This window comes from Quercus suber, unplaced genomic scaffold (assembly GCF_002906115.3).
Source record: "Quercus suber isolate HL8 unplaced genomic scaffold, Cork oak 2.0 scaffold_623, whole genome shotgun sequence".
Taxonomy (NCBI): Eukaryota; Viridiplantae; Streptophyta; class Magnoliopsida; order Fagales; family Fagaceae; genus Quercus; species Quercus suber.
Genome location: NW_027070066.1, coordinates 183,487 through 208,427, shown reverse-complemented (window position 1 = coordinate 208,427; position 24,941 = coordinate 183,487). Strand labels below are relative to the sequence as shown.

General features: G+C 33.0%; 1 protein-coding gene across 1 annotated transcript; it reads left to right on the top strand.

Moving 5' to 3' along the window:
• The first annotated feature begins 210 nt into the window (after positions 1 to 210).
• On the top strand, positions 211 to 10,530 carry LOC111996729 (protein ZINC INDUCED FACILITATOR-LIKE 1). The gene is made up of 17 exons (XM_024028730.2): positions 211 to 402; positions 2,754 to 2,794; positions 3,649 to 3,709; positions 3,813 to 3,915; positions 4,016 to 4,118; positions 4,266 to 4,319; positions 4,405 to 4,467; positions 5,011 to 5,060; positions 5,169 to 5,244; positions 5,593 to 5,808; positions 6,047 to 6,134; positions 6,778 to 6,863; positions 6,970 to 7,077; positions 8,673 to 8,717; positions 8,828 to 8,916; positions 9,681 to 9,724; positions 10,188 to 10,530. Exons 1-17 carry the CDS (start codon positions 258 to 260, stop codon positions 10,271 to 10,273), a joined length of 1,458 nt encoding a protein of 485 aa, XP_023884498.1. The 5' UTR covers positions 211 to 257; the 3' UTR covers positions 10,274 to 10,530.
• Positions 10,531 to 24,941: the final 14,411 nt, after the last annotated feature.

Genomic DNA, 24,941 nt, shown 5'->3' with positions numbered 1-24,941 from the left:
TTCTACTTCACAAACTCAATCCCAGCTTTCGAGGATTCTTGTTTCTTTTCGAGCTCATCAGAAGTAGAATTTCTTCTTACTCCACCAGGAAACAACTTCTTGATCATTTGTGTTAGCTGATCATTGGTGATAGGTTTGTGAGCAGAATATATATATATAGATATACCATAAACCAATATAGCAATATTACAAGGATCAAGTTTTGTAGCTGAAGTGGTTGCATATCGAGCTGAAACATCTTTTTGGCTCGGTTGAGAATGGCAGAGGAGTATAAAGAGAGTCTGTTGAAGAAGAAATACTATGAGAATTGTCCTGGTTGTAAGGTGGAGCAATACAAAGCAGTGCAAAGAGGTATACCTTTCCGGGAGCTTATTTTCACATGGGTCATTGTGCTTTGCACTGGTAAGTACTCTCACCGCACGCTCTGTATATATTTGTGTGGTTTTCACTCATGTTTCATTGTAGACCAAGATGTCTCTGCATTTACAATGTCTAAACTTTGTATTTATGAAAGCAATTGCCCGGCTATATATCTTCCACAAAGCCACCTTCAAAAGCCACTCTTATGGAAGAGAGTTTTTTTTTTTAATTAAATGTGAATGAAAAATAAAAACCAATATACACGAACTATTTTTAAAATGGAATTTGACGTTCTGTAAATCGTATGTCCCTAAATTTTTCTACTATAATGAGAACATTTTCAGACATGAATATTGTCAAAACTTATTAAAAAGAAAATTGCTGCAAAATTTAGTATATAAATTAGGGACATATGATTTACAGAGCGTCAAAATTTTCCTTAAATTTATACTAATGAAGAAAATATTCTTAGCTACATAAAAGTTAAAACAGCAAAAACGTGGAAAACAAAAAAAAAAACTGTTCATATTTTCTATTTTTTGGAAGGAGGGCCACGAATCACGGGATTAAAATGGCTCATTTTATTTATTTTTAGGATACCCTTTGGGTCAATTGAATTCTTGGGTGCCCTTCTTACAAATTTACTAAAAGAAATTCCTAAATTTTACTAAATTTTGTTAAAATTTCTCCGCCTATGCAACAGCTTTTTTTTGTTTGTTTCAGGATAAAATATTTTTAAATAAATAATATTTTGTATTTTATGATGTTTGGTACTTTGGTGCATTCGAAAATTTGTGGACAACAAACATCCACGCAAAATATTTTCTGACCAACTTATGCTTCCCGAGTTCCTAAATACCGTCTTAGTGTCTTACACCATTCACTTTGTGTCCCTACCATCACCTTCATCCACGATTTAGGATATCTTGTACCCGGCATATATGCCGGGAAACTCACAAGGAGGTGGGCCCTACAGTGTGTGGGTCCCACCTCCTGTAGGGCCCACCTCCTTGTGAGGTACCCGGCATATATGCCGGGTACAGGATATACCCTCTCCTTATATGCCGGGAACAGGATATACCCTCTCCCACATCCACACCTCATAGGCTAGTTGTCCATTTAATTTTGTATTGTCTCTTTGGGTAAATGGAAATTATGGAATTCTTAGGGGCCTTCTTATTTATTTTATTTTTTAAAATCTTAGGGGCCATGTTGATATAAATATATATCTTATAAAAAGTAAATTTGAGTGAGGGGGTTGTTGGGGACACATAGGTCCCTACTTATGCTGGCAATTAAAGGATGCCTTGGTATATATTTGGAAACCGATTGAGCTCCGCTAAAGTTACTTTAGTATGACTAATGACTATGACACAAAAAATGAAATTGAAATTTTTTTGCCAAAAGGACCATAGAAAAAAAAACTAAAAACTAGTTGAATAGTAGTGGAATTTATAAATAGTACATGCAATAAGATCTATAAATAATAGTAAAAATAAGCTAAAAATTCTTATAAGTTAAGAAATTCATGGTCAATGCCACTGTTTTCTACTTATTTCTGCATAAAATATTTTGTCAACAAAAACATGTTTGGTGCAATAAAAGATTCAGCTTGTGTTTCATACACATTCTTGACCCCTTTCACTCCTCTGCATTCCCATTACTACCAATCTACCATGAACTCCCTCTCCCCAATGCTTCACTACTTTTATGCTGCTGTTGCCACCTCCCTCCCCTTACTCCTTTGCATCGCTACTATATTCTTAGGTGTAAGTTGTATAGGTACATTGAATTAGTGTGGTTTGACTTGATGGCCTAGCTCCATAGCAAAAATCCCTAAGTGGCTACAACTTTGACATATAAAATTGTCTGTTTCAAGACCCCCATTGGGGGTATATATTGAGTGAGAGCCTAGGCTAATCATACACTAACCCTAGGATATTATACAAGTTAGAACGTGCAATATAAGTACTATTGTACATTAGTACAACTTGTAAATGGACATTGAACTTGGACTGATATCTCATACTTCTTAATAGTGATGCAAGTCTATCAATGATAAAGTATCACTTATCTCAAAAGGTTAAATTGATAAGAAATAATGAATTTAATCACTTAATTATTATTCTTAAACTTCCCTTTATGTGTGTGCTCCGACTATCAATCAGGTTGGGACTAGGCTTTTACATATTAAATAAAAATGTCGGACATTAAGGTAAAGAAACAGAAAAGAAAAGAAATTATCCATGTAACTGGAGAAGGGATGCATTTTTTTAGTAGTTTTTAATTTGATTATAAGTTTTGCATCACTCATATGAACTATCATAATTCATTGCTTGCCACGATTTATTTGCAATATATTCATGCTAATATATCGTTTGTGTTCTTTTCAGCATTGCCAATATCGTCTCTTTTTCCATTCCTTTATTTCATGGTGAGTCTATACATCTTACAGTTTATTGTCGCCTTACAAATGGCTCGGAATGAAAATTTGGAGAATATGTATGTTTGTTACATATTGGAGTTGCATGTTTAATTCTTTCCTAATGATTCTGAACATCGATCTGCAACGGAGATCTCTTCTAGAATGTCCTGAATAAATCATGGCCTTTCAGCTTTAAAGAGATGATGTTATCTCATTATCCTCAATAAATTAATTGTAGGGAATTCTATATGTAAGAGATAATAAGGAACATCCTAAGGACATATCCTAACTATTGAAAACCTTGCAACTCTTGAGGGCATTGGTAATTGTAAAGGCTTGCCAAAGAATTTAAGAAGATTTCTTCATCTATGGAGTAGATTTCTCATACCTATCAATTGAATTTCCTAAGTATAGTTAACATTAAGACCCTTTCATGCAAAGTAAAGCAATAATATGCAAGTTTCATTCCTCTCCAACGAAAAATTTGGCCTTTTATGCACTATTATCACTTTTCTTCCATGAGCTAATTACCTTACAAAGACAAGTTCAAACTATATTTTATCTAATATTTCTTGTCATCTATTTCTTGTTAGGTCTTTGTTTTCATTTTTCTTCTCTAGAAATTTATCGAGTTGAATCTCTATGATTGTGTATTTGAGAGTCTGTCACAAATTAATCAGAATTTGAGATGAAGAGAAAAGAATTTTGTTTCAATCTTGTGTACTTATTCTTCCTCTCTTTGGAAATCAAGAAATCAGACCTTTGATCATCAAAACTTGACAACCTTTTGAACTTCAATTGTTACACTCATTTGTATATGATAGAACTTCTTGAGAATTTTTATTTGTAATTTCTACTTGCAGATTAGGGATTTTAAAATTGCAAAAACAGAGGAAGATATTGGCTACTATGCTGGTTATGTGGGTGAGAATAGTTTCATTACTTAATCCTCATTTGTAGTACATTAAAATCTTGATATTCTGGTGCCTCAAGAAGTAGCCCTAACAAACTGCTCAATATCTTGAAGGGTCTTCATTTATGTTTGGAAGAGCTTTGACATCTGTTCCCTGGGGAATGGTGGCTGATCGCTATGGTCGAAAACCTGTTATAATTATTGGGACTGTCGCAGTGTTAGTACACACCCAATTAATATATTTGCTAATAAAATTTGAATGTTTTCTCCAAAATGTCTAAAATGTCTGTTTGTTTGTATTTTTTTTTTTTCCTTAGGGTAATTTTCAACACTCTCTTTGGCCTTAGTGTAAATTTTTGGATGGCTGTTACTACAAGGTTTCTTCTTGGAAGTTTGAATGGCTTACTTGGACCAATAAAGGTACAATTTCAGCATTGTATATTTCTTTCATGGGGTAAGGAAGTACTAGAAAGTTGATTGTGTTCTCAAATTTTAACAATTTATTTGTTGGTTAGCTTAATCCAGTTTTCCAATATGTGCATGCATTAACTTCCTCCATGTTACCAGGCATATGTAACAGAAATTTTCCGCGATGAATACCAAGCTTTAGGAGTATCAACAGTGAGTCTTACTTATGTGTATAATTTATGTTGAGTTCTTGAAAGTGGATCATATCAACAAAACTAAGAATTATGACTAACTTCAGGTTAGTACAGCATGGGGCATAGGATTGATCATTGGCCCAGCTTTGGGAGGATTTCTTGCACAGGTACGTTTATTTCTTGTGCTGTTGTAGACATCCCTTTTTTGCACCTAGTTACTATGCTGAATGAAAAAATAAAGTTTCCATTTGACCAACAAGAAGGAGAGGTTTTTGTTTTGTTTTGTTTAGTTTTTTGTAACATGAAAATGAGTAAAATCAATGAGAATTAATAGCTTACCCAGTCGACATTGTGTAAAGAAGTGAGAGAGAGGACCAACTACATTTTCAATTTTTTTGTGTTCTAGTATTTATAAAAAAAATCATTTGGGAAACAAAAAAAAAAGAAAAAAAAGACTGCCTTTAAATGGAAAAATGAGAATGGAAGTATAATGTATGAAAAATGGAAAAAACAATTCATATGTGGTTAAAATTCCACAAATTTGGGTGTCCATATCATATTAACACCCAGCTTGTAAGAAGATTCTTCAAAAAGATTGTTATGCTAGAAGACTTTAATATATGTGATAGTTAGTTGCGTAATCAAATTTCTGTGTCTTCATACATAACTTATTTACTCCACTGTTGTTGTTACACAATTTTGTCATTCAGCCAGCAGAGAAGTATCCCAACATATTTTCCAAAGATTCTTTTTTTGGGAGGTAATTGTATTTTTTTCAGTTGAATATTTTAAGAAAGATGCAATTGAAACTTCTCACTTCAAAATTTTTACTGTTCATTGACGTTTTATTTATGTGGTTATGATGCAGATTTCCGTACTTCTTGCCTTGCCTTTGTATATCAGTTTTTGCGTTATCAGTCACTGTTGCTTGTATCTGGCTTCCGGTATATACTATAATTTAGTTCTTATGAGATATTTTAAAAAAATATTATTATTAATTGTTTGCGTCCAATTCTTTTGTTTTAGTTTTTTGTTAGCATATTTATATTTGTGGCAATGAGTTCTTTGAAAATCTTGCTGTAGTGGATTTTTACATTTTCAAAATCTAAACTTGATTCAAAATTTCAAGCAACCCGAGGAGTTGCAGGAAGTTCATTTTCAAGACTTCACATCTTGCTCTAGCCTACCTCATTATATTTAGATAGAACTTGCTTGAGATTTTTTTTTTTTTTTGTTTAAAAAAATTATTGGTTATCTACATATTCTTTTCCTAAATGTGTGGATTTTTTCAGGAAACATTGCACATGCATAGTGGAAATAGCTTATTACCTGATGACTCAGATGAAGCTTTAGAAGCAGGATCCTGTGATCCTAATGAAAAGGGAAAAACAATAGAAACAGAAGAAAGTGGTCCAATTCCTAAGAAGAGCCTCCTGAGGAATTGGCCTTTGATGTCATCTATCATTGTCTATTGTATCTTCTCACTTCATGATATGGCTTACACAGAGGTATCTCTCATACCTCTTTTCTTAAACTATATTTTTTTGTATTTTGTTGGATATTGGTCGTCCATTATCACATTTCAGTGGCTATACTTGCATATTTTTGTCCACTAAAACATTTGGTTGATCGCTGTTTTTGCAAGAGTACATAATGTGCATATCAAATTCTATACTTATAGTTTCATTTTGTAATGTGCTATGAAGTTCTAGTTTGGTATTACTGATAACCAACACTCTCCTGTAGATATTCTCCTTATGGGCTGTCAGCCCTCGGAAGTTTGGGGGTTTGAGCTACTCAACTGAAGATGTTGGTGAAGTTCTGTCAGTCACAGGTATATTCTTATACTAATTTATATCATTTTATATTAGTTGTGTAATTAATTTCATTTTCTTCTTCTTCTATTTTTTCTTTGCAAAGGAATTTTCATCACATTTTAAAATCAAATATGACGGTTCATGTATGTACATCATAACATCTAGACATATAAAGTTTCTAGTGTTTATAATATGTGAGCGTCTATAGTTTGCCAAAATAATCTGCTAGATTTTTGTACATAACTGAATTCTTAGAGGTACTATCATAACTTCCCCAGAGACTTGTGCTCGTAATTTGTAAGAATATACTTATTACCTAAAATCAGGCACATTTGTGTCTCCCCCTATCTCAAAGTTAATGAGTGTCACTGATTAAGAGTGTTGTGTAGCTCTTGAACAGAACAATATGTTATGCATAATTTTACATTAAAAGTTGTTCCTCTCCTTACTTCAAAGGTGCTTGAGACTTGAACTTTTACAATGTTTCCTTTATATTTTTCACACTATAAGACAACAATATGACATTCGAGAATGGTTAAGAGACTATATTATTAATGTGAGGCAATTTTTTTTTTTTTTTGATAGGTATTAATGTGAGGCAAATTTTAATTTGAATAATGCTAAAAGCTTCTCTTTAATACTTTTCTGTTAATGTTTTAGGTTTTGGCCTACTTGTTTTTCAACTTTCTTTATATCCATACGTGGAGAGACTTTTTGGGGCCATAATGGTATCTCGCATTTCAGGGGTAAATTTCCATAACTCCATAGTAGACCTGCACTTCACTTTTGTGTTCGCAGTGTATATAATCTTGTTTTTCCATGCGTTTTTGGACTGCTTAATCCCATATGCAGGTTTTATCCATACCTGTGCTAGCAAGTTACCCATTGATAGCCACATTGAGCGGGCTTACCCTTGCCTTGGTGTTAAATTGTGCTTCTGTGATCAAGAATGTCTTATCTGTAAGTGCATATGCATCTTCAAGATCTCTTTTTAATTACCAATTCACTACAGCAGAATCGAGTATGATTAACAGAGTGATATGAAGATGCTGAGATAAATTTTGATTACTAGAAATTATGCTTATGATTGTATTATAAACTTTGTTTTTAAAGACTTAACTACTGGCTTAATGCGAATTATTTAGATAGACATTAGATTGAAATAATTCTCTCAATGCATAAAAAATAAATTGTACATGTTCTACTATAAGGTACTATGCTGATGCACAGATTAATGTCAGAAATCAAATCAGCATTTGTTATGTTACTATATTGGATCGAAGATTTTTTGTTGTGTTCGCATTTTCTCGCTACCCATTATAACTTGGGGAAGGGTATATAAGTTGTAGGAGTTCATGTTAAACATGTTAAAACAATGCAGAAATCTGTAATTTTTCCTTAAAAAAAGGAACCATCATCATCTGTGGAGAATGCTTGTTGCTTCATAAAGGACCCTATTATTTCCGGCAACAGAATTGTTGCTTTTGAAAAATGTTATTGCATCTCTCTAGTTTCAACATTTTGCTATGGTCCATATCATTTATGGCATGACATGTCACAATCTATTTTATTGTTCAGTTTCGGTTTCATTCCATTTCAGGCCCTTTTGTAGTGGTACTTTGGGTTAAGTAATGTGTTTGAGCTTGGCAAGAGAGTGTAATTAAGTGTGTGTGTGTTTAACCGTTAGTTTGTTTCTCCAAAAAAAAAAAAAAAAAAAGTTTCAGTTCATTTTAACCAAAACTTTCAAATCAAGCTTGCAAATATAATGATAAATTGTTTTTTTATTTAGATATCTTAGTCATCTTGATTTTCTTGAGCTATTTGAAATAAAACAAAGAAATCTCTAGGCATTTTTCTAAGATTATAAGCAATTTAAAATATGCTCCAAACAAATGTCGTACAAAAGTTAAGACAAAACTTTGGTAAAGTTACTTCAGTGTTGTACATTAGATTCCCCAATCAAATTCAAATGCAGTTGCATTGAGTTATGAAACACAAACAACTTAATCTTAAATGAGGACAATTAAATTTGATGTAGCTATTTGTTTGGATTTAATTGGAAACCTAATATATCGTGAATAAGGTATATACCTAAGTTTTAACCTAAAGTTTCAGCTATGGGAGTTGAGGAGTTAGTTTTACCTAGATGTAAGTTAGATGAAAAAGATAGCATTTCGTCATTACCTAGTTGTATGTGTTGCCATTAAGCATACAACCAAATGAACCTGCAATTTTTATTTTCATTTATCAAACATTTTTTTTTTACATTAATTTTTCTTGTTACAATTATTACATGTCATACTATATCTATGCATAAATAAATTGTACTTCAATCAACACATGCACAGATGCCCTCACCTCATAGCAATTATGTTATATAGAATTTCTTTACAACCCCACCCCCCTCCCCACAAAAAAAATCCTGAATAGAATGTAGGCAAGTATAGTTTTAACTTATTAATAAGATTATATATTCCAAGGAAATAGGGTTCATAGTCTCCTTTAATTTTTCAGATTATGTATTTCTGAACTACTTGATGTTTCCATGTAAGCAGGTGTCCATTATAACTGGCTTGTTTCTCCTGCAAAATAGAGCCGTGGTATTTTTCTTTCCTCATTTTATTTAATGTAATTTCTTTATTATTGTATTTTTAAGTGGTGATTAAACCACAAAATGTCTTATGTCAATTGAATCCTATATTGACAATAGGATCAAGACCAAAGAGGAGCTGCTAATGGCATTGCTATGACTTTAATGTCTCTATTCAAAGCAGCTGGTCCAGCTGGAGGTGGCGCCATGTAAGTGTCGCTTAAATTTCTTTGGCTTCTATTTTTATAGATGATAGGGAAATTCACATATGGACGATGGATCACAATAGGAGTTTAAATTAATAGGCCAACTAAGAGTTATAAACAATAACCTGAGAAATAAATGAAAATAAAGTTTGGCAAAAATAAAAAGAAAAAAAAAGAAAACAATAGCCAAAAAGAAGTAGTTTATGGTTAGCACGGTATATCACCATTCATAGAAAAGAATCTTTTAAGTCACTTTGGATGGGTTCAAGTTACACACGTTATTATTGTTACCGATATTACACCACTTGATAACTTTCTATGGGATGCAATATTTTGACTATCACTAAGCTACTGATGAACAGTTGAAGTTTTGATCTTATAGAGTTCAATTTTAGTTCTCAACCCATGACCAATATGAGTTTGACGTTTACTTTTACTTATTCTTACAACTACCAAACTTGCAAAATTATCAAGATGATTAGAGATAATTGAGTTTGTGAATAAAATAGTAAATAACATCTCATTAATATGAAATTTGGCATGAGTTAATAAACAACAAAACATGTAATCAAATGGTGAGATTTCAAAATATTAATTATATAAAAAAATTATTAATTGGTGCAACAGCGACAAAGAATTACATGTGTAACTTCATTCTTTTTTCATTTGTACATTGCCATTTTATATTGATTTTTTTACTCCATAATCTCCTATGGAGGCATGATATTTTGTAATTACATCTTTCATTTGGATATCTTGGTCTGTAGATTTTCATGGGCACAAAAGCGTCAAGATGTTGCTTTCCTCCCAGGTATTACTCAACTACAATTTTGATCCTTTTTTCTATACTTGTAAGCTGAACTGCAAATTTCAAAGGACAATTCTTTGTCTACACTTCACATTATGAGGAGATTGTCATTAATTTCATAAGGATTTTAGAAAACTCATGCATGAATGCCCAAGGACGAGAGACTACAACTTTAGGAAGCATAGGGTTTATTTACGAATGTAGACTCTCCTTTTATTGATAAATGATGGGGGAGGAGATGGGATTCGAACCACATACATGAGGCACCACAAAGGCTATCACTTGAACCCAACTCCCCTTATTTACGCTTCAATAAATAAACATAGGAAAAAAAAAAGATTCGGCATATTGAATATGTGAAAAGTTTAAGTGTGAAGTTTGATGAGAATAGTAATCATAGAGAGATCTTACTCGATCCTAACAATTTTTGATACTGAATAACTTCAAAATTTGTGTTGAAATATAGGTGACAATATGGTTTTCTTCATCTTGAACATGATTGAAGCATTTGGAGTGCTGATGACATTCAAACCATTTCTTATTGAAAGATGAATTCCATGATCAGAGAGAGATGGCTGTATTATATTCGAGAATAGGGGTAACCTTGAGCACTGTCAATATAGTAATATACTACTTGTCAATGTTCGGGGGGGAAAAAAAGAATGAAAGAAACAACTCAATCCCCATTTATGTCTTAGGTCACTGAAATATTTTAGACGATTTCCTTCTAATTGTTTGTAATCCATGTATTGTAATTAAACAATTATATCATGATTTAATAAGCAACTGCAGCATCAGAATTTTTTTTATTGTTTTTTGATGCCTCGATCTCCAGTGGTTTCCTATAGAAGTCATGAAGACAGTCTTGAAGTAGGAAAATGGTGACAAAATTGCTGTCAATTAAAACACCAAGCAAAATGGTTTGACTAAAATTTGTGAGTCCATGTAGTAGTACCGATTATGAACATAGAACCAGTCCAGGGTCCAGCCACTTAACAAAGGCACTAGTTTTCGAGCTTTGGCACAAATCACTTATGAGTTATAAATGGGTTCCAAAAATTAAGTAAATTTTATTTGCTTGATGCAAATGATGTGAGATCATTTTTAGACAAACTTAGATGAGCAAAAATATTGGATTTAGCAAGCTCCATAGTTAGTTCTTAGGATGTCCACCATTGATACTATTGGAACCCGATAAAATTAAGATCAAGTTATGGCTAAATCCACCTGACGTCAATGATTTCCCATCCCCTATTCCCTAGTCTACAGTCGTCGCGTATTGATTATTACAGAACTTTCTGCATGTGCAATTGAAACTTCAGAAAATTATTTTCAAACAAACAACAAAACCAAATCATTTTTCTTGGAAATATTTTCTGCTCCACCTCATCAAACAGAACCTAGAAGTGATTCCTAGGAACCTATAGGCATAGTTATTTTGGGGAAATATTTAAACTATGCAGCAATTTGTCCATGTTTTCAAACTATTTAGGTGTATGTCCTTATTTTGGAACTTGATTTTCTGAAAATTAAGTTCCCCTTATAACTTGAGTTTTCTTATTACCGATTGGTATTTTGAGTTTTCTTATTAGTGCTGATGGGTATTAATTGGGAAATTATTAGTACCGATCGGTACTAATTGAAATCTGATTAATACCGGTCAGTATTAATTGGAACCTAAATAATACCGATCGGTATTAATATGATTTCCCTCTAGAAAATGCTCAAAAATTGTTACGATTTTTCAGTAGTGACTTGAATTACATTTTTGGCCTTGCAAACATTTGCGATTAAAAAGTGCTAGCATACAAATGTATTTGAACATTGTTGATGACTCTTTTTTCACGCCATATGGCATTACTTCATTGGCAACCCACGCCACATCAACATATTATTGATTTTTGGGTAAAACTTTTTAAATCCTAAAATAAGCTCGTATCTTATTCAACTACATGGATTGGATTTACATTGCCCACAAGATTATCACTTCAAGTGGTGGATTCATGGCCCACATTTCCTCTTCATCAATTGGTCTTATGGCTCACAACATCAGCAACATCAATATATGGATAGGGTTCAAGTAATAAATCAAAGCTCACGGCCCATATTACCTTTCTCATATTCATGGAAAGCGGCTTCTCCAACAAAAGCCCATATATACACAAAATGATAGCAAAGCCCAAGGTATGTCATCTTATCTTTGGCTTATGATCTAAGCTCATGAGTCTCTTTAGGAAACTCTGGAAGTCGTGGTTTGGAGGGCCAAGAAGTATGTTTAGTAAAGTTTCAGCGGCTTAAAGTTGATAAAAGAAATATGTTGCTTGGTATGTCTTCTCCACCTCCTTGAACTTTGACGAGTCAGTGTGTATCATGTAACATCTTGTAAGCCTCTTTTATCACATGAACACTTAAAATGATAAAACCCCCCATTGTTCTTTGACTAAAACTTAATACTCATCGTATAACAAATACTCAAAAACTCCAGCTATCTAAATGTTGTCTAAATAACTATTCATTCAATCTCTAGCTATTCATATACGAATTTGGAAACCTAATCATATTATTTTGCATAGACTACATTACTACTTTCAGTTAAAATCAAACTCAAACACATGACCAAATCTGATTGGCTATCTTTAAACTTCAAATATAAAATATTCATAATATCTTTAAGGCCAAAACGCAAAACTTACTCTTTAAGTTTCACTACTTTTCATTTCAGTCTTCTAAACTTGGTTTTTGTCATTTCAATACTCTAAGTTTCATTTTTTCTCAATTAAGTCATCCGTTTAACAATCCGTTAGCTTTTGCCATTATCCTACCCAAACAATGTTGTTTTTATCAATTATTTAATTTATTATTTATTTACTAATTTTAAGAAAACATTAATTTAATATTAAAAAAAAAACCAGAAATTGGATTAATCGACATCATATTTGGTCCTTGGAGATAAAAATTGAAAGAACAAGGTTGAATCCCTAGCCCGATACTGAGAGACTGAGAGGGAGAAAGAATGGGAAAGTGAGAAAGAGAAAATAGCCTGGTCTAACACAGCAAGAGTTAGATCTAGGCAACTACAAAACATGCAAGCTTTCTTGAGACTTGAGAGTTGAGAGTAAATAAGAAATTTAAATTACAATCACATATCATCATATCGCACAAATCATTAACCAAGCGATTGAAGGAGGAAAATCAACAATCAAATTGACAGCATTCCCAATAGCTCCACTTGAAATAAAATGTCAAATCTTCACTTCTAATGCCTAAAAGATACATAGATACCACATCATTGTGAGAGAATTGCTATGTGAATCTGATGCCTAAGATACCACCTCTACTACTACTAAATGAATTGAGAAAGCCACTTGAAACCATCTAGATACTGCTTGGAGTAGTATGATTCAGCCACAAAAACCTCAAGGGGATGGACATTTGCTGCCAGCTTTACATTATGCTTCCCGGTGGTGACATTGATCAAGTGCAGCAAGGAACAACAGTCGTTTTCTGAGCAAGTAGATACATCTCTTGTTGCGCCTAAAATAAGACACCCTTTCTTCATCTAATTTTTGGGTTAAAAAAAAAAAGTTTTCTTAAAATAAAAAAAAAAAAATTTTTAATTTTAATTTTAATGGTAGTAGCTAACGGATGGTTAACAGAGGACTTAATTAAGAAAAAATGAATCTTAGAGGACTAAAATGACAAAGCCCAAACTTAGAGGACTGAAATAAAAAATTGTGAAACTTAGAGGGTGAGTTTTGCATTTTGGCCTATCTTTAATATCCAGCTGCCATATACCATAATCTAACCAAATATTCCCCTGCCAGCTGCTTGAGCAGAGCATTAAACGCTCTTCTTGCTCACCTAAATTAACTCACAACATAATGAGACCTTGACTAGATCCTTAAAATTTCATTAACTATCAATCAATCATTCTATTACTTACTAAAAATGTATTAATGAAATCTTGAACCAAAAATATAAATATCCAAAAGAGGAAACCTTTCTAGCAAAACACCAACAATGTGTTCAGCACTTGATACTTGGGCGAAAGTGACATTACTAGCCATTTAATGCTCAATCTCAGTAGCCAGCTGCAATATCCAAAACAATAGGATATCCTTAAAGAGATCTTACCATTTTCAGCTAAATCCAAGAAATAAATTATGAATATTTCTCCAGCAGCCTGACATCAACCAGCTAACCTCATCTACTTCAGCTCAAAGCAACAGTTGTCTTATAACAGTTGTGACAGCTTTTTTCAGACAGTTGCTTCAGAACAAATGTGACAGTTGACTTAGCAGCCTTGGCATTACAAAATTTCCTTATTTGGATAAAAACCAAAACCAACTAAAGAAATTATATTTTTCTAACTAAAATCCCTTCCTTTTTTGTTGGTCTTTCCTACAGCTGAACTGATTTAGTTTCAGACTTGGTTCTATGTAAAGAGGACCAAGCCATGCATTATTATCACACCATAACACGACAACTCTTCCTACACACTATTACCCATCTTATACTCACTCCCTCACTCTCTAATTCTGAAACTTTATCATCTTGCTGCCCATATCTCCAAATACCTAAACACATCTTACTCTTCACGTCTCTTACAAAACCTCTTTTCTTGGAAAGTAACACAGGCCATAACTATAATCTTTCCAGCAGCTCTAATATCATTCCTTTACAATCTTACAAATCTCTCATACATCTTACAAATTACATATCTCACAAAGTACCTATACATATCTCTCATACATCTTATAGGTTACATCTCTCACAACTTATCCATACATATTTCTCACATATATTACAAGCACATCTCTCACCAAGTATTCATGCTTATTACTCATACATATAACAAATACTACATCCCACAAAATATCTATATCTTTTACCATCTCCATAATTCTCAAGAGATATTAAACACTCATACTAAAAGCCCTTCTCATGGAAGACATAAACTTCTAATAATAAAGCCCTTCTCCTAGAAGGCACAAAGACTTCTTACAAAAGCCCTTCTCATGGAAGGTATTGACGTCTAATACATAAAACCCTTCTTCTAGAAGGCACAAAGACCTTATACTAAAGCTCTTCTCATAGAAGACACAAACCTATCTTACAAAACCCCTTTTTATGGAAGGCAATACTATCTATAACTTCACAATAACTAAAAGAGCATTATCAAAGGAAAATTCATTTAAGTGCATGGTAAAGGGAACAAACTTAACCAGCCTCTACACACTGCTAGACATACTCTCTCTCCCTCTAGTTGCACCCATTTTTTCCCCCTTCAATCTTGAAGTCATCATGGAAGTACATATCATGGCATGCTATCTCTCCATTGTTGGAGTCATTTTACTGGAATATTATCAACTCATTGGTGCTATACAGTTGGAGCTACAAACCATACAAAGATAAGTGGCTATTTCCATATCTCTAAATTTAAATCATTGAGTACATGATTACATCACCTTTAAATACAAATCACTTTTATATTACATTACTATACACTAATAAATTGATGTGTCATAGCTGGACATATATCATTTGAACATAAACCTCTGCTGGATATATATTTTTTGAACATAAACATCTGTTGGACATACTCTCTTGCTAAACATATCCTATTATCTTAAACATGAATCATACCACAGCTAGACATGGAATATCTTGGACCTATCCCATTGCTGGACATACGACAATTAATTATTCTCGAATATTGGACATCACCCAATATACATCATTATGATCTTTAACTCATCATTCAATCAAAATATTTCACTAAATAGTAAATACATATTACTTTATTCAACTATTATTTCAATCATTATCATGATTCTTAAATTCTGGGCTTTACTCATTTTGTAGGCCTAAAAATACGCCGGAAGCCATTGGACTACTTGGCCCCATATTGAGTTCTGGACTCAACTCCCTAGAAAAATCTGGGTCTAACAAGGTCACCCTTCTAAAGGACAACACTTGGCTGCGCAACCAAAAAAAGAAAAGGCCCCCAACAAACACTAGTTTTTGTTGAAGTGTTCTATTCTCCTTTTCCTCTACGTCCTTATTCTCTCTCCTTTCTTCTTTAAGAAATTTGGCACCACTGTTGCTTAATTTTACATCTCTCTTCATTTAGATAAAAAACTTGGCACATGCACATAAAGCGTATTGTTGGTGCAAACACAATAACAATGAAAAGAACACAAAGAAAAACTGAATAATACGCTGAATATTATTAATTTGAAGAGATGAACACAACATTATTTGGATTAAGACACGACACTCGCTCTCTTTAAGGAGATTCAAGCCTTTAGTTGGCTAATCTTTGTAACCGGTGCAGATAAAGTGTATTGTTGGTGCAAACACGATAATAATGGAAAGAACACAAAGAAAAACTGAATAATACGCTGAATATTATTAATTTGAAGAGATGAACACAATACTATTTGGATTGAGGTGCCGTACTTGCCTTCTTTAAGGAGATTCAAGCCTTTAGTTGGCTAATCTTTGTAACTAGTGTAGACCTTCTCTGACTTGTCTCTCCTGGGATATAACAGCCCAACAAATGTTGTATGGCTAGAATAGTTATGCACAAAGTGTTCAAGCCCAAAACTCCACCAGAAGAACACCTTCCTTTGGCCCGAAATCTTTCAAGTATTTAGAAATATTATTGAATTCACTCTCTCATACAATACTCTTTGCTTTTAACTATTTCTATTCATTCACTCTTGATAGGAAATTAGTCCATAGCATAGCCATATATGTAGTCTTCCAACCCTTTACATAACCTACATATTATTTCTTAATTTAGAAAACTTCTCTTAATTTATTTAATCTAACTTACATACAAGTAACTCTTTCTTTAACAAATTATAACTCATCTCTTTATTCATCTTCAGTTATTTTGAGTTTCAACATATTTAATTTAAAATGTACTAACATGTATAAATTCATATTTTAGCAATATTTAGCCAAAGACTTAATTGGGCTTCCATAAGAATCTAGTAATATTCTAGGGACTCACATTGTCACCATTTACAACAAGAGCATCAGCAATCAGCATGAGTTTGTGAAAGAGTATGAAGTCTGAACCATTGAAGTGATATTAAGACTCAACATTAAAGCCAAACCTCTACCTTGACCTGATTTTGGCACAACTAAACAATCCATAAAGGCCCAAACAATAATAAATGTGATCCACACAACTAGCTTTCTGTCTAGTTCAAGTTTCAATTAAGAAAAAGATGCCAAGAACTTTGTGCTTCATAAGCTCGTGAAGGGAACAAATTGACCGAGAGTTCCCAAGCCCGATAATTTTGAATCGTAGGCATTGACCTTTACCTGGTGAGACAAAACGATTTTATACAAGTATGTCACATTTTTGTGTGTGTATTTAGTTTTGTGTGATTGAAGATGATTATGTTTTACCAAGAGAGTCAATTTCGTATAGGAGGCTGTTTTGGTTTGGCGATAGAAACAAAATATTTTGGTATTGGTTGATATTGATGTACCATTTTAGAATTATCACTATTTATAGATTTCTATGCATGTGTATATGTTTGTATTTATTTATGAATTTATTAATAATTATGTTTATCAACTAATTGGGGCGGCTCACACGCAATACAAGCAATATATACTGATTTACAGGATTAAGTACAACCATCAGATTCTTAAGTCTCTGCAATAGCTTATTTGGAGCTTAAAAGTTAAAAGTACTTCAGTATTGTGAGGCAATGGGTTTAAACAAACTTAGTTCTGCAAAACAAACCTTAGATGTATTAAGTTATTAAATATATTTTGAGTAACAACTAATAACCCAAGTCACAGAATGATAGAAACACTTATTCTTATTATTTTTATTTTTATAGATACCATAGAATTAGAACCTATGGTTTCTGCTTTATAGGTGATAATTAATTTGGTTTTTAGTGTAGGCGGAATTTGAATTCAGTCCCTTATCAGTTGATCTAACTAGAATCCACAATGATAGAAACATATTTGTAAGTGAAACAACATGTAATGCAAATGGAATATTTGAATTTTGGTATAACAACAAAATGAAGACAAAGAAAAAGATAAAGATGAAGGCAGTTGCTGAAAACTAAACCTCAATAGGTCCAAGCTCAGGCAGACCAAGTTTTCTTCTCCGAGAATTATAAGCCATATTGAGAAAGTCAATATTGTTGACACCAGGAATGGCAACTGGGGATTGGAAGCTCATAAAGAGTCCTGCAAGCTCATGAGGAGAAGGAAAAGAGGAAGGTAGTGATGGAGGAGGAGTACGAAGGGAGCAACGGAGGGGTAGAGCCATTGATGAAGAACAAGAGAAGACGACGCTACTGTGTAAGTAGTATACATTATGTCTAGTTGAGCCTATTTGACTTCTAATTACTTAATTCTGTCTCTACAAGTAAAGTGTCTCACTCTAACTAACATCTTTTGGGTTTTTATTTTTATTTTTATTAATTATTTTTATTTTTTTAAATGAAAACAAATTTATTTTCTTAATTTCACTTTTTAATTTTAATGAAAAAAGATATAATAATTTCATTAATTAATAATACAACATACATAAAGTAAGATAATCCATAATGATTGTTGTTTACCATCAAATCAAGATACTAATTGATTTCTTCTTAAAAAAAGAAAATACTAATTGATTTTTTTGTATAGATTAGGTTTGAAATTGACTTTAATAGATGAGTTAACCATATTCCACAATCCAAATTTTACGACCTAAGATATGTTTAAATTTTTTTACTAACTTTTGTTTAAAAAAAAAAAAAATTTATTCTTTTACTAATTTCTAACATGTTATGGAAAAAAAAAATGTTTAGTAACAAATGTGCCACATAATTGTCCTCTAGTATACGTGGAAAAACGTCACGTATCTAAAAGAAAAAACTTTCAACCTCACAAAATCAAGTAAATCTTATGCTTAGAAGGCCTATTGTAAGGCCTTTATCACTATCAAATTAACAATCTCCTTTTCTTTTATAATAAATAAATAAATAAATGACTAACAATCCCAATACTATTTCAATTAAGTGTGCGTTTGGGTTAGGATTAAAAATTAAAATTATTTCATCATTCAGCTTATTTTTGCTATTATTTATGGGTCCCACTGTACTTTTTAGCACTATTCATGGGCCTCGCTATACTATTTGTGCATTTTTAGACCTCTTAAAACACAATCAGATTAACCTAGTTAATTAGCCAAGTGATTACTTAGTCAAATTATTAGATCTAGGTTAATACAAATATATCATATCAATGTAAAGTGTGGAAAAAAAAAAAAAAAAGAACACAAAGATATGATGACCTAGGAAAACCAAACCGATAAAAAACCTGTGGAGGATTTAATCTAGCTATCCTCAAAGTAAACTAAATCCACTATGAAAGAATTGAAATTTACACAATAGTGACTTAGACCATTAACATCTTATTGCTTCCTCGAGTAGGAAACTTACTACCAGAACCACGTGACAGCTCCGAGTCCGCGGACTGCTTCTTTCTTGGATTCCCAACAAGTACAAGCACTCCCGCTTGTGTATTTTTAAGCTCTTGACTTTGCAATTGAATTGATCATCAAGTTCTTGATATAGTCTTGATTCTTGATAACCCTAAGTATGTGTGAAGGCAAACACTTCTAGATCTCACAAAAGATTCACACACACAGCGTAAAGAACAACTTCAAAACGTGGCTAGGATTTTCCCTTTTATACTTAAGACAAAACATAAAACCCTACACGTCAAACAGGTTTGGACTGAGTTGGAAATTCTGCAGAAAAAACAATTTGCACCACTTTCGATTGATCAAATCTAATTCTCGATCGATCGAGCCAGACATATTTACATAGTAAGTCCTACAGTAACTAGATTCCAACTTTACATAAAAGCACATACTTTGAGCAAGTCTAAAAAAGACTAAAACCATTTTGATCATGGTTTGCCAACATTACAAAATGAAGTTCTAATACATTAGTTCCTAATTCCTTAGAACCTAACAAACTCCCCCTTTGGCAATCCATGACAAAACACAGACTAACAAAATGCTCAAAACATAAAAATAGCCCATTACAAAAACATTGTCCAACATAACAAATTCAACCTAACTACTATCTATCACTTGCAAGTGTAGACTGCAGCACGACTGAATCAACCTGTATATTTCCTAAAACACTCAACAAACGCATAAATGCATGTGTGGAAAATACAAGTAACACAAAATAACTTCTTGATTTCACATAACACTAACCTCATAAATATAAATCAATAAGTAATGTGAAACAAGAAACATATACAATCAATGTATCTCCCCCCTATCATGGATAACCCAAATAAAATACATCATGAGCCAAAAAAATGATAAATACAAAGTGAAACACCTAGATACAATCTGAAAGCTCCACAGCTCCAAAACTCAAAAAATATCCCCCTAACAACAAAAACCCTCTACAAATGTACTTCCTCTTTTTATGACGCATTACCAAAAGGCAATCAAAACTCTTCATCAAAAGGGGGTGGCAGAGGCGAACATCTAAGATGCTCCAAATCCGCTCGCAAAGTACGAAGCTCATCAAGCATGTCCACCGAAAGCTGACCATGAGCCGTCTGAACAGTCATGATAGTCTCCAACATACGTTGAATGTCTGAATCATTCGAGGTAGAAGGTGGAGGAATAGCACTAGTAGCAGCAGCAGCAACAGGATCAACAGACTCCTTAGCTGTAGTATCACCTGTAAAAGAGGGAGGAGGAGGTGCGACACCAGAAGGCTTAACCCTAGGACATTTAGAGTTCGCTCTCAACTGAGTAGCCCTTTGCCTAAGAAAGGTGGTAGCTATAGGAGCGATAATATGAACAAGCTTAGACACCGAAAACTCATCTAAACCTAGATGAAACAAAATTCGGTGAATAAAAATAGGAAAGAAAGGAGCATGAGCAGTAGAGCTACTCCTTTGAACCTCAGTCAAAGAATGAATGAAAAGGTGAGGAAAGCTCATAGGAGCATCAGTAATAAGGGTATAAAAAAATGCACAATGCTCCAAAGGAAGGGTGTGCAAGTGAGAGATAGGCCACAAGGAATGACAAGCAATCCTAAAGAAAAGCTAGTGAATCTCAGTGAGCTTAGTAGTAGTGATCCGAGGATCAGAACCCTACTGGATAGAAGACCTAGAGATGTAAGACATGATGTCATCTAGGGGAGGAGTATCATTATAAGGGTAGACAGGATGCTATACCACAGGTACCCCAAGAGCATTAGCTATTACTGAAGTAGTAATGGTGCACTTTACACCCCGTATCCAAATTTTAGCTTGAGTTTTGGAATCATAGGTGTGGATAGAGAGGTTTGAGTAGAACTCTCTAATCAGGGTAGCCAGAGGTGGATGAGAAATATCCAACAATGGCAACCAGCCCCTATGCTCAAAATTATGCCTAATCTTAGGATCAAGCTCATCTAACAGAACCTTTCTCTCAGCCCAAATGTTCCTCTTAAGGTTAAACTTCTCATACGTCTCTTGGTTTTTCTCACTCGAAAACCTCTCATTCTCAAAAGAAGGGACAGAAGAAGAGGAGACATTCCTATTAGCTCTACTCTTCCTAGGCATGGTGCTAAGGAAAAGACAAGATACACAGAAAAGAACCAAAAAGAAACAAAGGAAAAACCAAGGGCAGACTACAAGTTAGCACCAAAAAAATATAGAAATAACAATTCTATATGATGCATGAATGGTATAAGCAAATGATGCATGCTCAAATGTAGTGAGAATAGGTACAATTTAACTTTAAATTCACAAAAGTGGCTTGAGCATAGAGTGTATATCAAAAACCCCAAAATTTTGAAAAATTACTTGTACAATTTTCAAGAAATTGACCAATTGATCATTAAACACAATAGGTAATACAATATAATGATCATATGAATCAATTCAACAAGTCAATTTCATCAAATTAAACCTAATTGAACAAAATCCCCAATTCGGGTAGTTTCAAGCCCTAGAAAATTAAAATTTTCCCAATTCAACAAATTGATCAAATTAATTCACAAAGATCAGTTGTATAACATTCCACAACAAAAACCCAATGATCAATTTTGAAAGAAATTATCAAACACAACAAAAACCCCAATTTTTCATAGGTTCGAAAATCACCCTTCAATGCATGATATAATGCATGAAAAATGAAAAAATAAATGAAAAAAATAAATGAAAAGAAGGGTAAAAGGGTCTTACCAGCCTTGGGAGAGAAAAACCTTGCAAAAAAATCGGAGGAAAACGACAAAAAATTGGTTGGAAGCCTTGACTGATCGAGTAGAGAGAGAAAAAGTTTTGAAAAGTTTGAAAAGTGTTTGAACACGTGAAAAACAAAAGTTTTTAAAAAACTCTCTATACGACTTTCGATTGTTGAAAAATAGGTTCGATCGATTGAAAATGCTTCGATTGATCCAACATCAATTGAGCACCAATCGAAACAGATAGAAACTGACCAAAATTTTAATCGCAATTTCGATCGGTCAAAAATCAGATTCGATCAATCGAAATTCAGGGAAAAACAAATTTTTGTAAATCAAAGCAATTTTATGCAGAAACTCCCCAAAGCATAGAATTTTATGAATAAAATGCATGAGTATGAGATGAAATGCTTTTCAAAAACACTTGTTTTGAACCCAGTTTTCCCAAAATTAAGATTTTCAATCAATTCACCTAAATTCTCACGCAGCAAACATGTTTTGCATAAAACTTAAGGAATTTTCAAACTTGGTTGGTCAAACCAAAATCACACACAATAACATGTACAAAGTTTAGCAAAGAGTAACTTGTATAGTGTATGCAACTAGTAAAAACTTGAGATACATGTGAGGTGATATGTAAATAGAAATCAAGTACAATATTTATAAAATTCATCACATAGAATTTGAGAGACTATTACCTAAAGAGTTACATCATATAACTCCTACATCTTCTAGAATAAAAGTTTGCAATTATGTAAGTTTCTTGATTTGCCTTATAATGTACACACCAATTTTATTTAGTCAGAAACTTATTAAAAATAGCCGAGATAATGTACACACCAATTTTATTTGATTTAAAGTTATTATAGTCCAATAATTTACACACCAATTTTAGCATTTAAACCAACGCTACACCTTATGTTATTTTTGTGCATATGCTATACTTTCTCGAGCATAAAATCTTACGATATGCACTAATGTGTTCATGATTGGCTAGTAAACAATGGTGAGATGGTTATTTATACCTTTCTCAAAAAGTTCAAGTCTAACAATTAAAGACGTGTGACTTCAAGATCAAGACAACGTGATCAAAAACTATAAACATCTTTCCCATACAACATGCATTACAATATTCAAGAAAAATAATGCAAAACACATTTTGCTTCCCTTTTTTTTTTTTTTTTTAAATTTTAGGGGGAAAAAAAAAACCAAACAAAAAAAAATCTTAGAATGAAATGTATAAATGCTATGCAATGCAAATACTAGAAAAACAAAGAAAACAGAAGCAACAAAAGAGAATGGTCATAAAGAATAGAGTAATGAAGCACAAGGACCATGTTAGAAAGACTCAATTAGATCGAGCCTTTTGCATCCAAAACTTTTTAGATGCAACTCTTGCATTGGAGTTATTTTTCACATTAGAATTTTGAGCAACTCCAGAATCGGAATAAAGGTTTAGAGCCTTTACCAATTCACCAATAAGTACCATAGGATCTTGTGCTTGAGGCACATGTACTTTTATCTTATTTGCTCGCTTAGTAGCTTGCAACTTGAAATAATTTGGACAAATGTGCTCAGATTTTCCACAAAAATGACAAACCTATGCAGGCTTATCTTGCAACTTGCCCTTAGAAGGATTAGTAGCCTTAGGTTTAGACTCTTGAAGATTAACCCTAATCTTCCTAGGAGGTGTAACTTCTACAGATTTAGCAGCCTCAAAATTTGTGGAATGGTGTTCAGGCACAGAGATGCTTTTTACAAAACCTAAGTCAGTTTTGTCAGAGGGAGACTTTTGAACACTCAGCATGTGATTAAGTTTAGAGCTTACAGACCTATTAGATTGTTCTCTAGCAATAGATAATTCAAGTCCCAAATTTTTAATTTTATCAAGCAAAAGCATGTTCTCAGTCTTCACATTATTCAACAATTCATTAGCATCAAACAGTTTCACAAGCAAAATTTTCTTTACAAGTTCAAGAGATGCAATTTTCTTTAAGCCTAAATCAACACTCATAGCATCCTTTGCAGCAACTTTACAAAGTTTATTGTAGACTTCTTGTAAATTTGCATCCTCAGAGAGTTCCCTATTAGAAGGGTTCTCCTCAACAACAACACTTTCATCAACTATAGCAGTAGCAGTGAAAGTAACGAAGTTTTCATCCTCATCACTACTATATTCATTGTTAGAAACTCCATCATCACTAAGAGTTACAGCTATAGCCTTACTCTTAAACCTCAAGAATGTAGGACATTCAGATTTTACATGATCATACCCTTGACACCCAAAACATTGTTGACCCATAGAATTATTAGAAGATTGACCTACTATTTCTTTAGGTTTTTCAGTGTTATTAACCTTAGTGGGATCATTCCTCCTAAAATTTCTAGGTTTAGCAGTGTTCTTACCTCTTGCCCTTCTGTTATTATTCCTAAGAAATTTTTTAAAGTTCTTGGCAAGGTAAGCAATCTCTGTAGCAGAGAGCTCATCATCAAATCCACTCACATGAACATCATTAATAGACTTAAGAGCCATTGATTTAGATTTTTTAGTCTTAGGTAGGTCTAACTCATACGACTGAAGAGATCCTACAAGTTCATTAATAGAGATGGAGTCCACATCCTTACTTTCAGTGATGACAGTCACTTTGGTTCTAAAATTTTCAGTCAAAGATCTAAGAATCTTCATAATAATTTTAGGTTGATCATAGATTTCATCCAAATTATATGCAAAATTAACAATATCATTAAACTTGGCATAAAATTCATCAAAAGATTCATCATCAGACATTCTAATGCTTTCAAATCTAGTTGTTAATTGTTGCAACATATTAATTTTAACTGCATTTGTACCTTTATGCACAGTTTGGAGGATATTCCAAGCAGTTTGAGCAATCTCAACATTAGAGATTCTCTTAAATTCCTTTATAGAAACAACATTAAAGATAGCATTCATAACTTTGCTATTGAAAGCAGCTGCTTCTTTCTAA

Excerpts from the sequence above, each read along its gene's own strand:
- LOC111996729 (XM_024028730.2), top strand. The coding sequence starts at position 258 with ATGGCAGAGGAGTATAAAGAGAGTCTGTTGAAGAAGAAATACTATGAG. Across the intron at positions 5,061-5,168 it reads AAAGATTCTTTTTTTGGGAG|ATTTCCGTACTTCTTGCCTT; the intron begins GTAATTGTATTT and ends GTTATGATGCAG. Across the intron at positions 6,135-6,777 it reads TGAAGTTCTGTCAGTCACAG|GTTTTGGCCTACTTGTTTTT; the intron begins GTATATTCTTAT and ends TTAATGTTTTAG.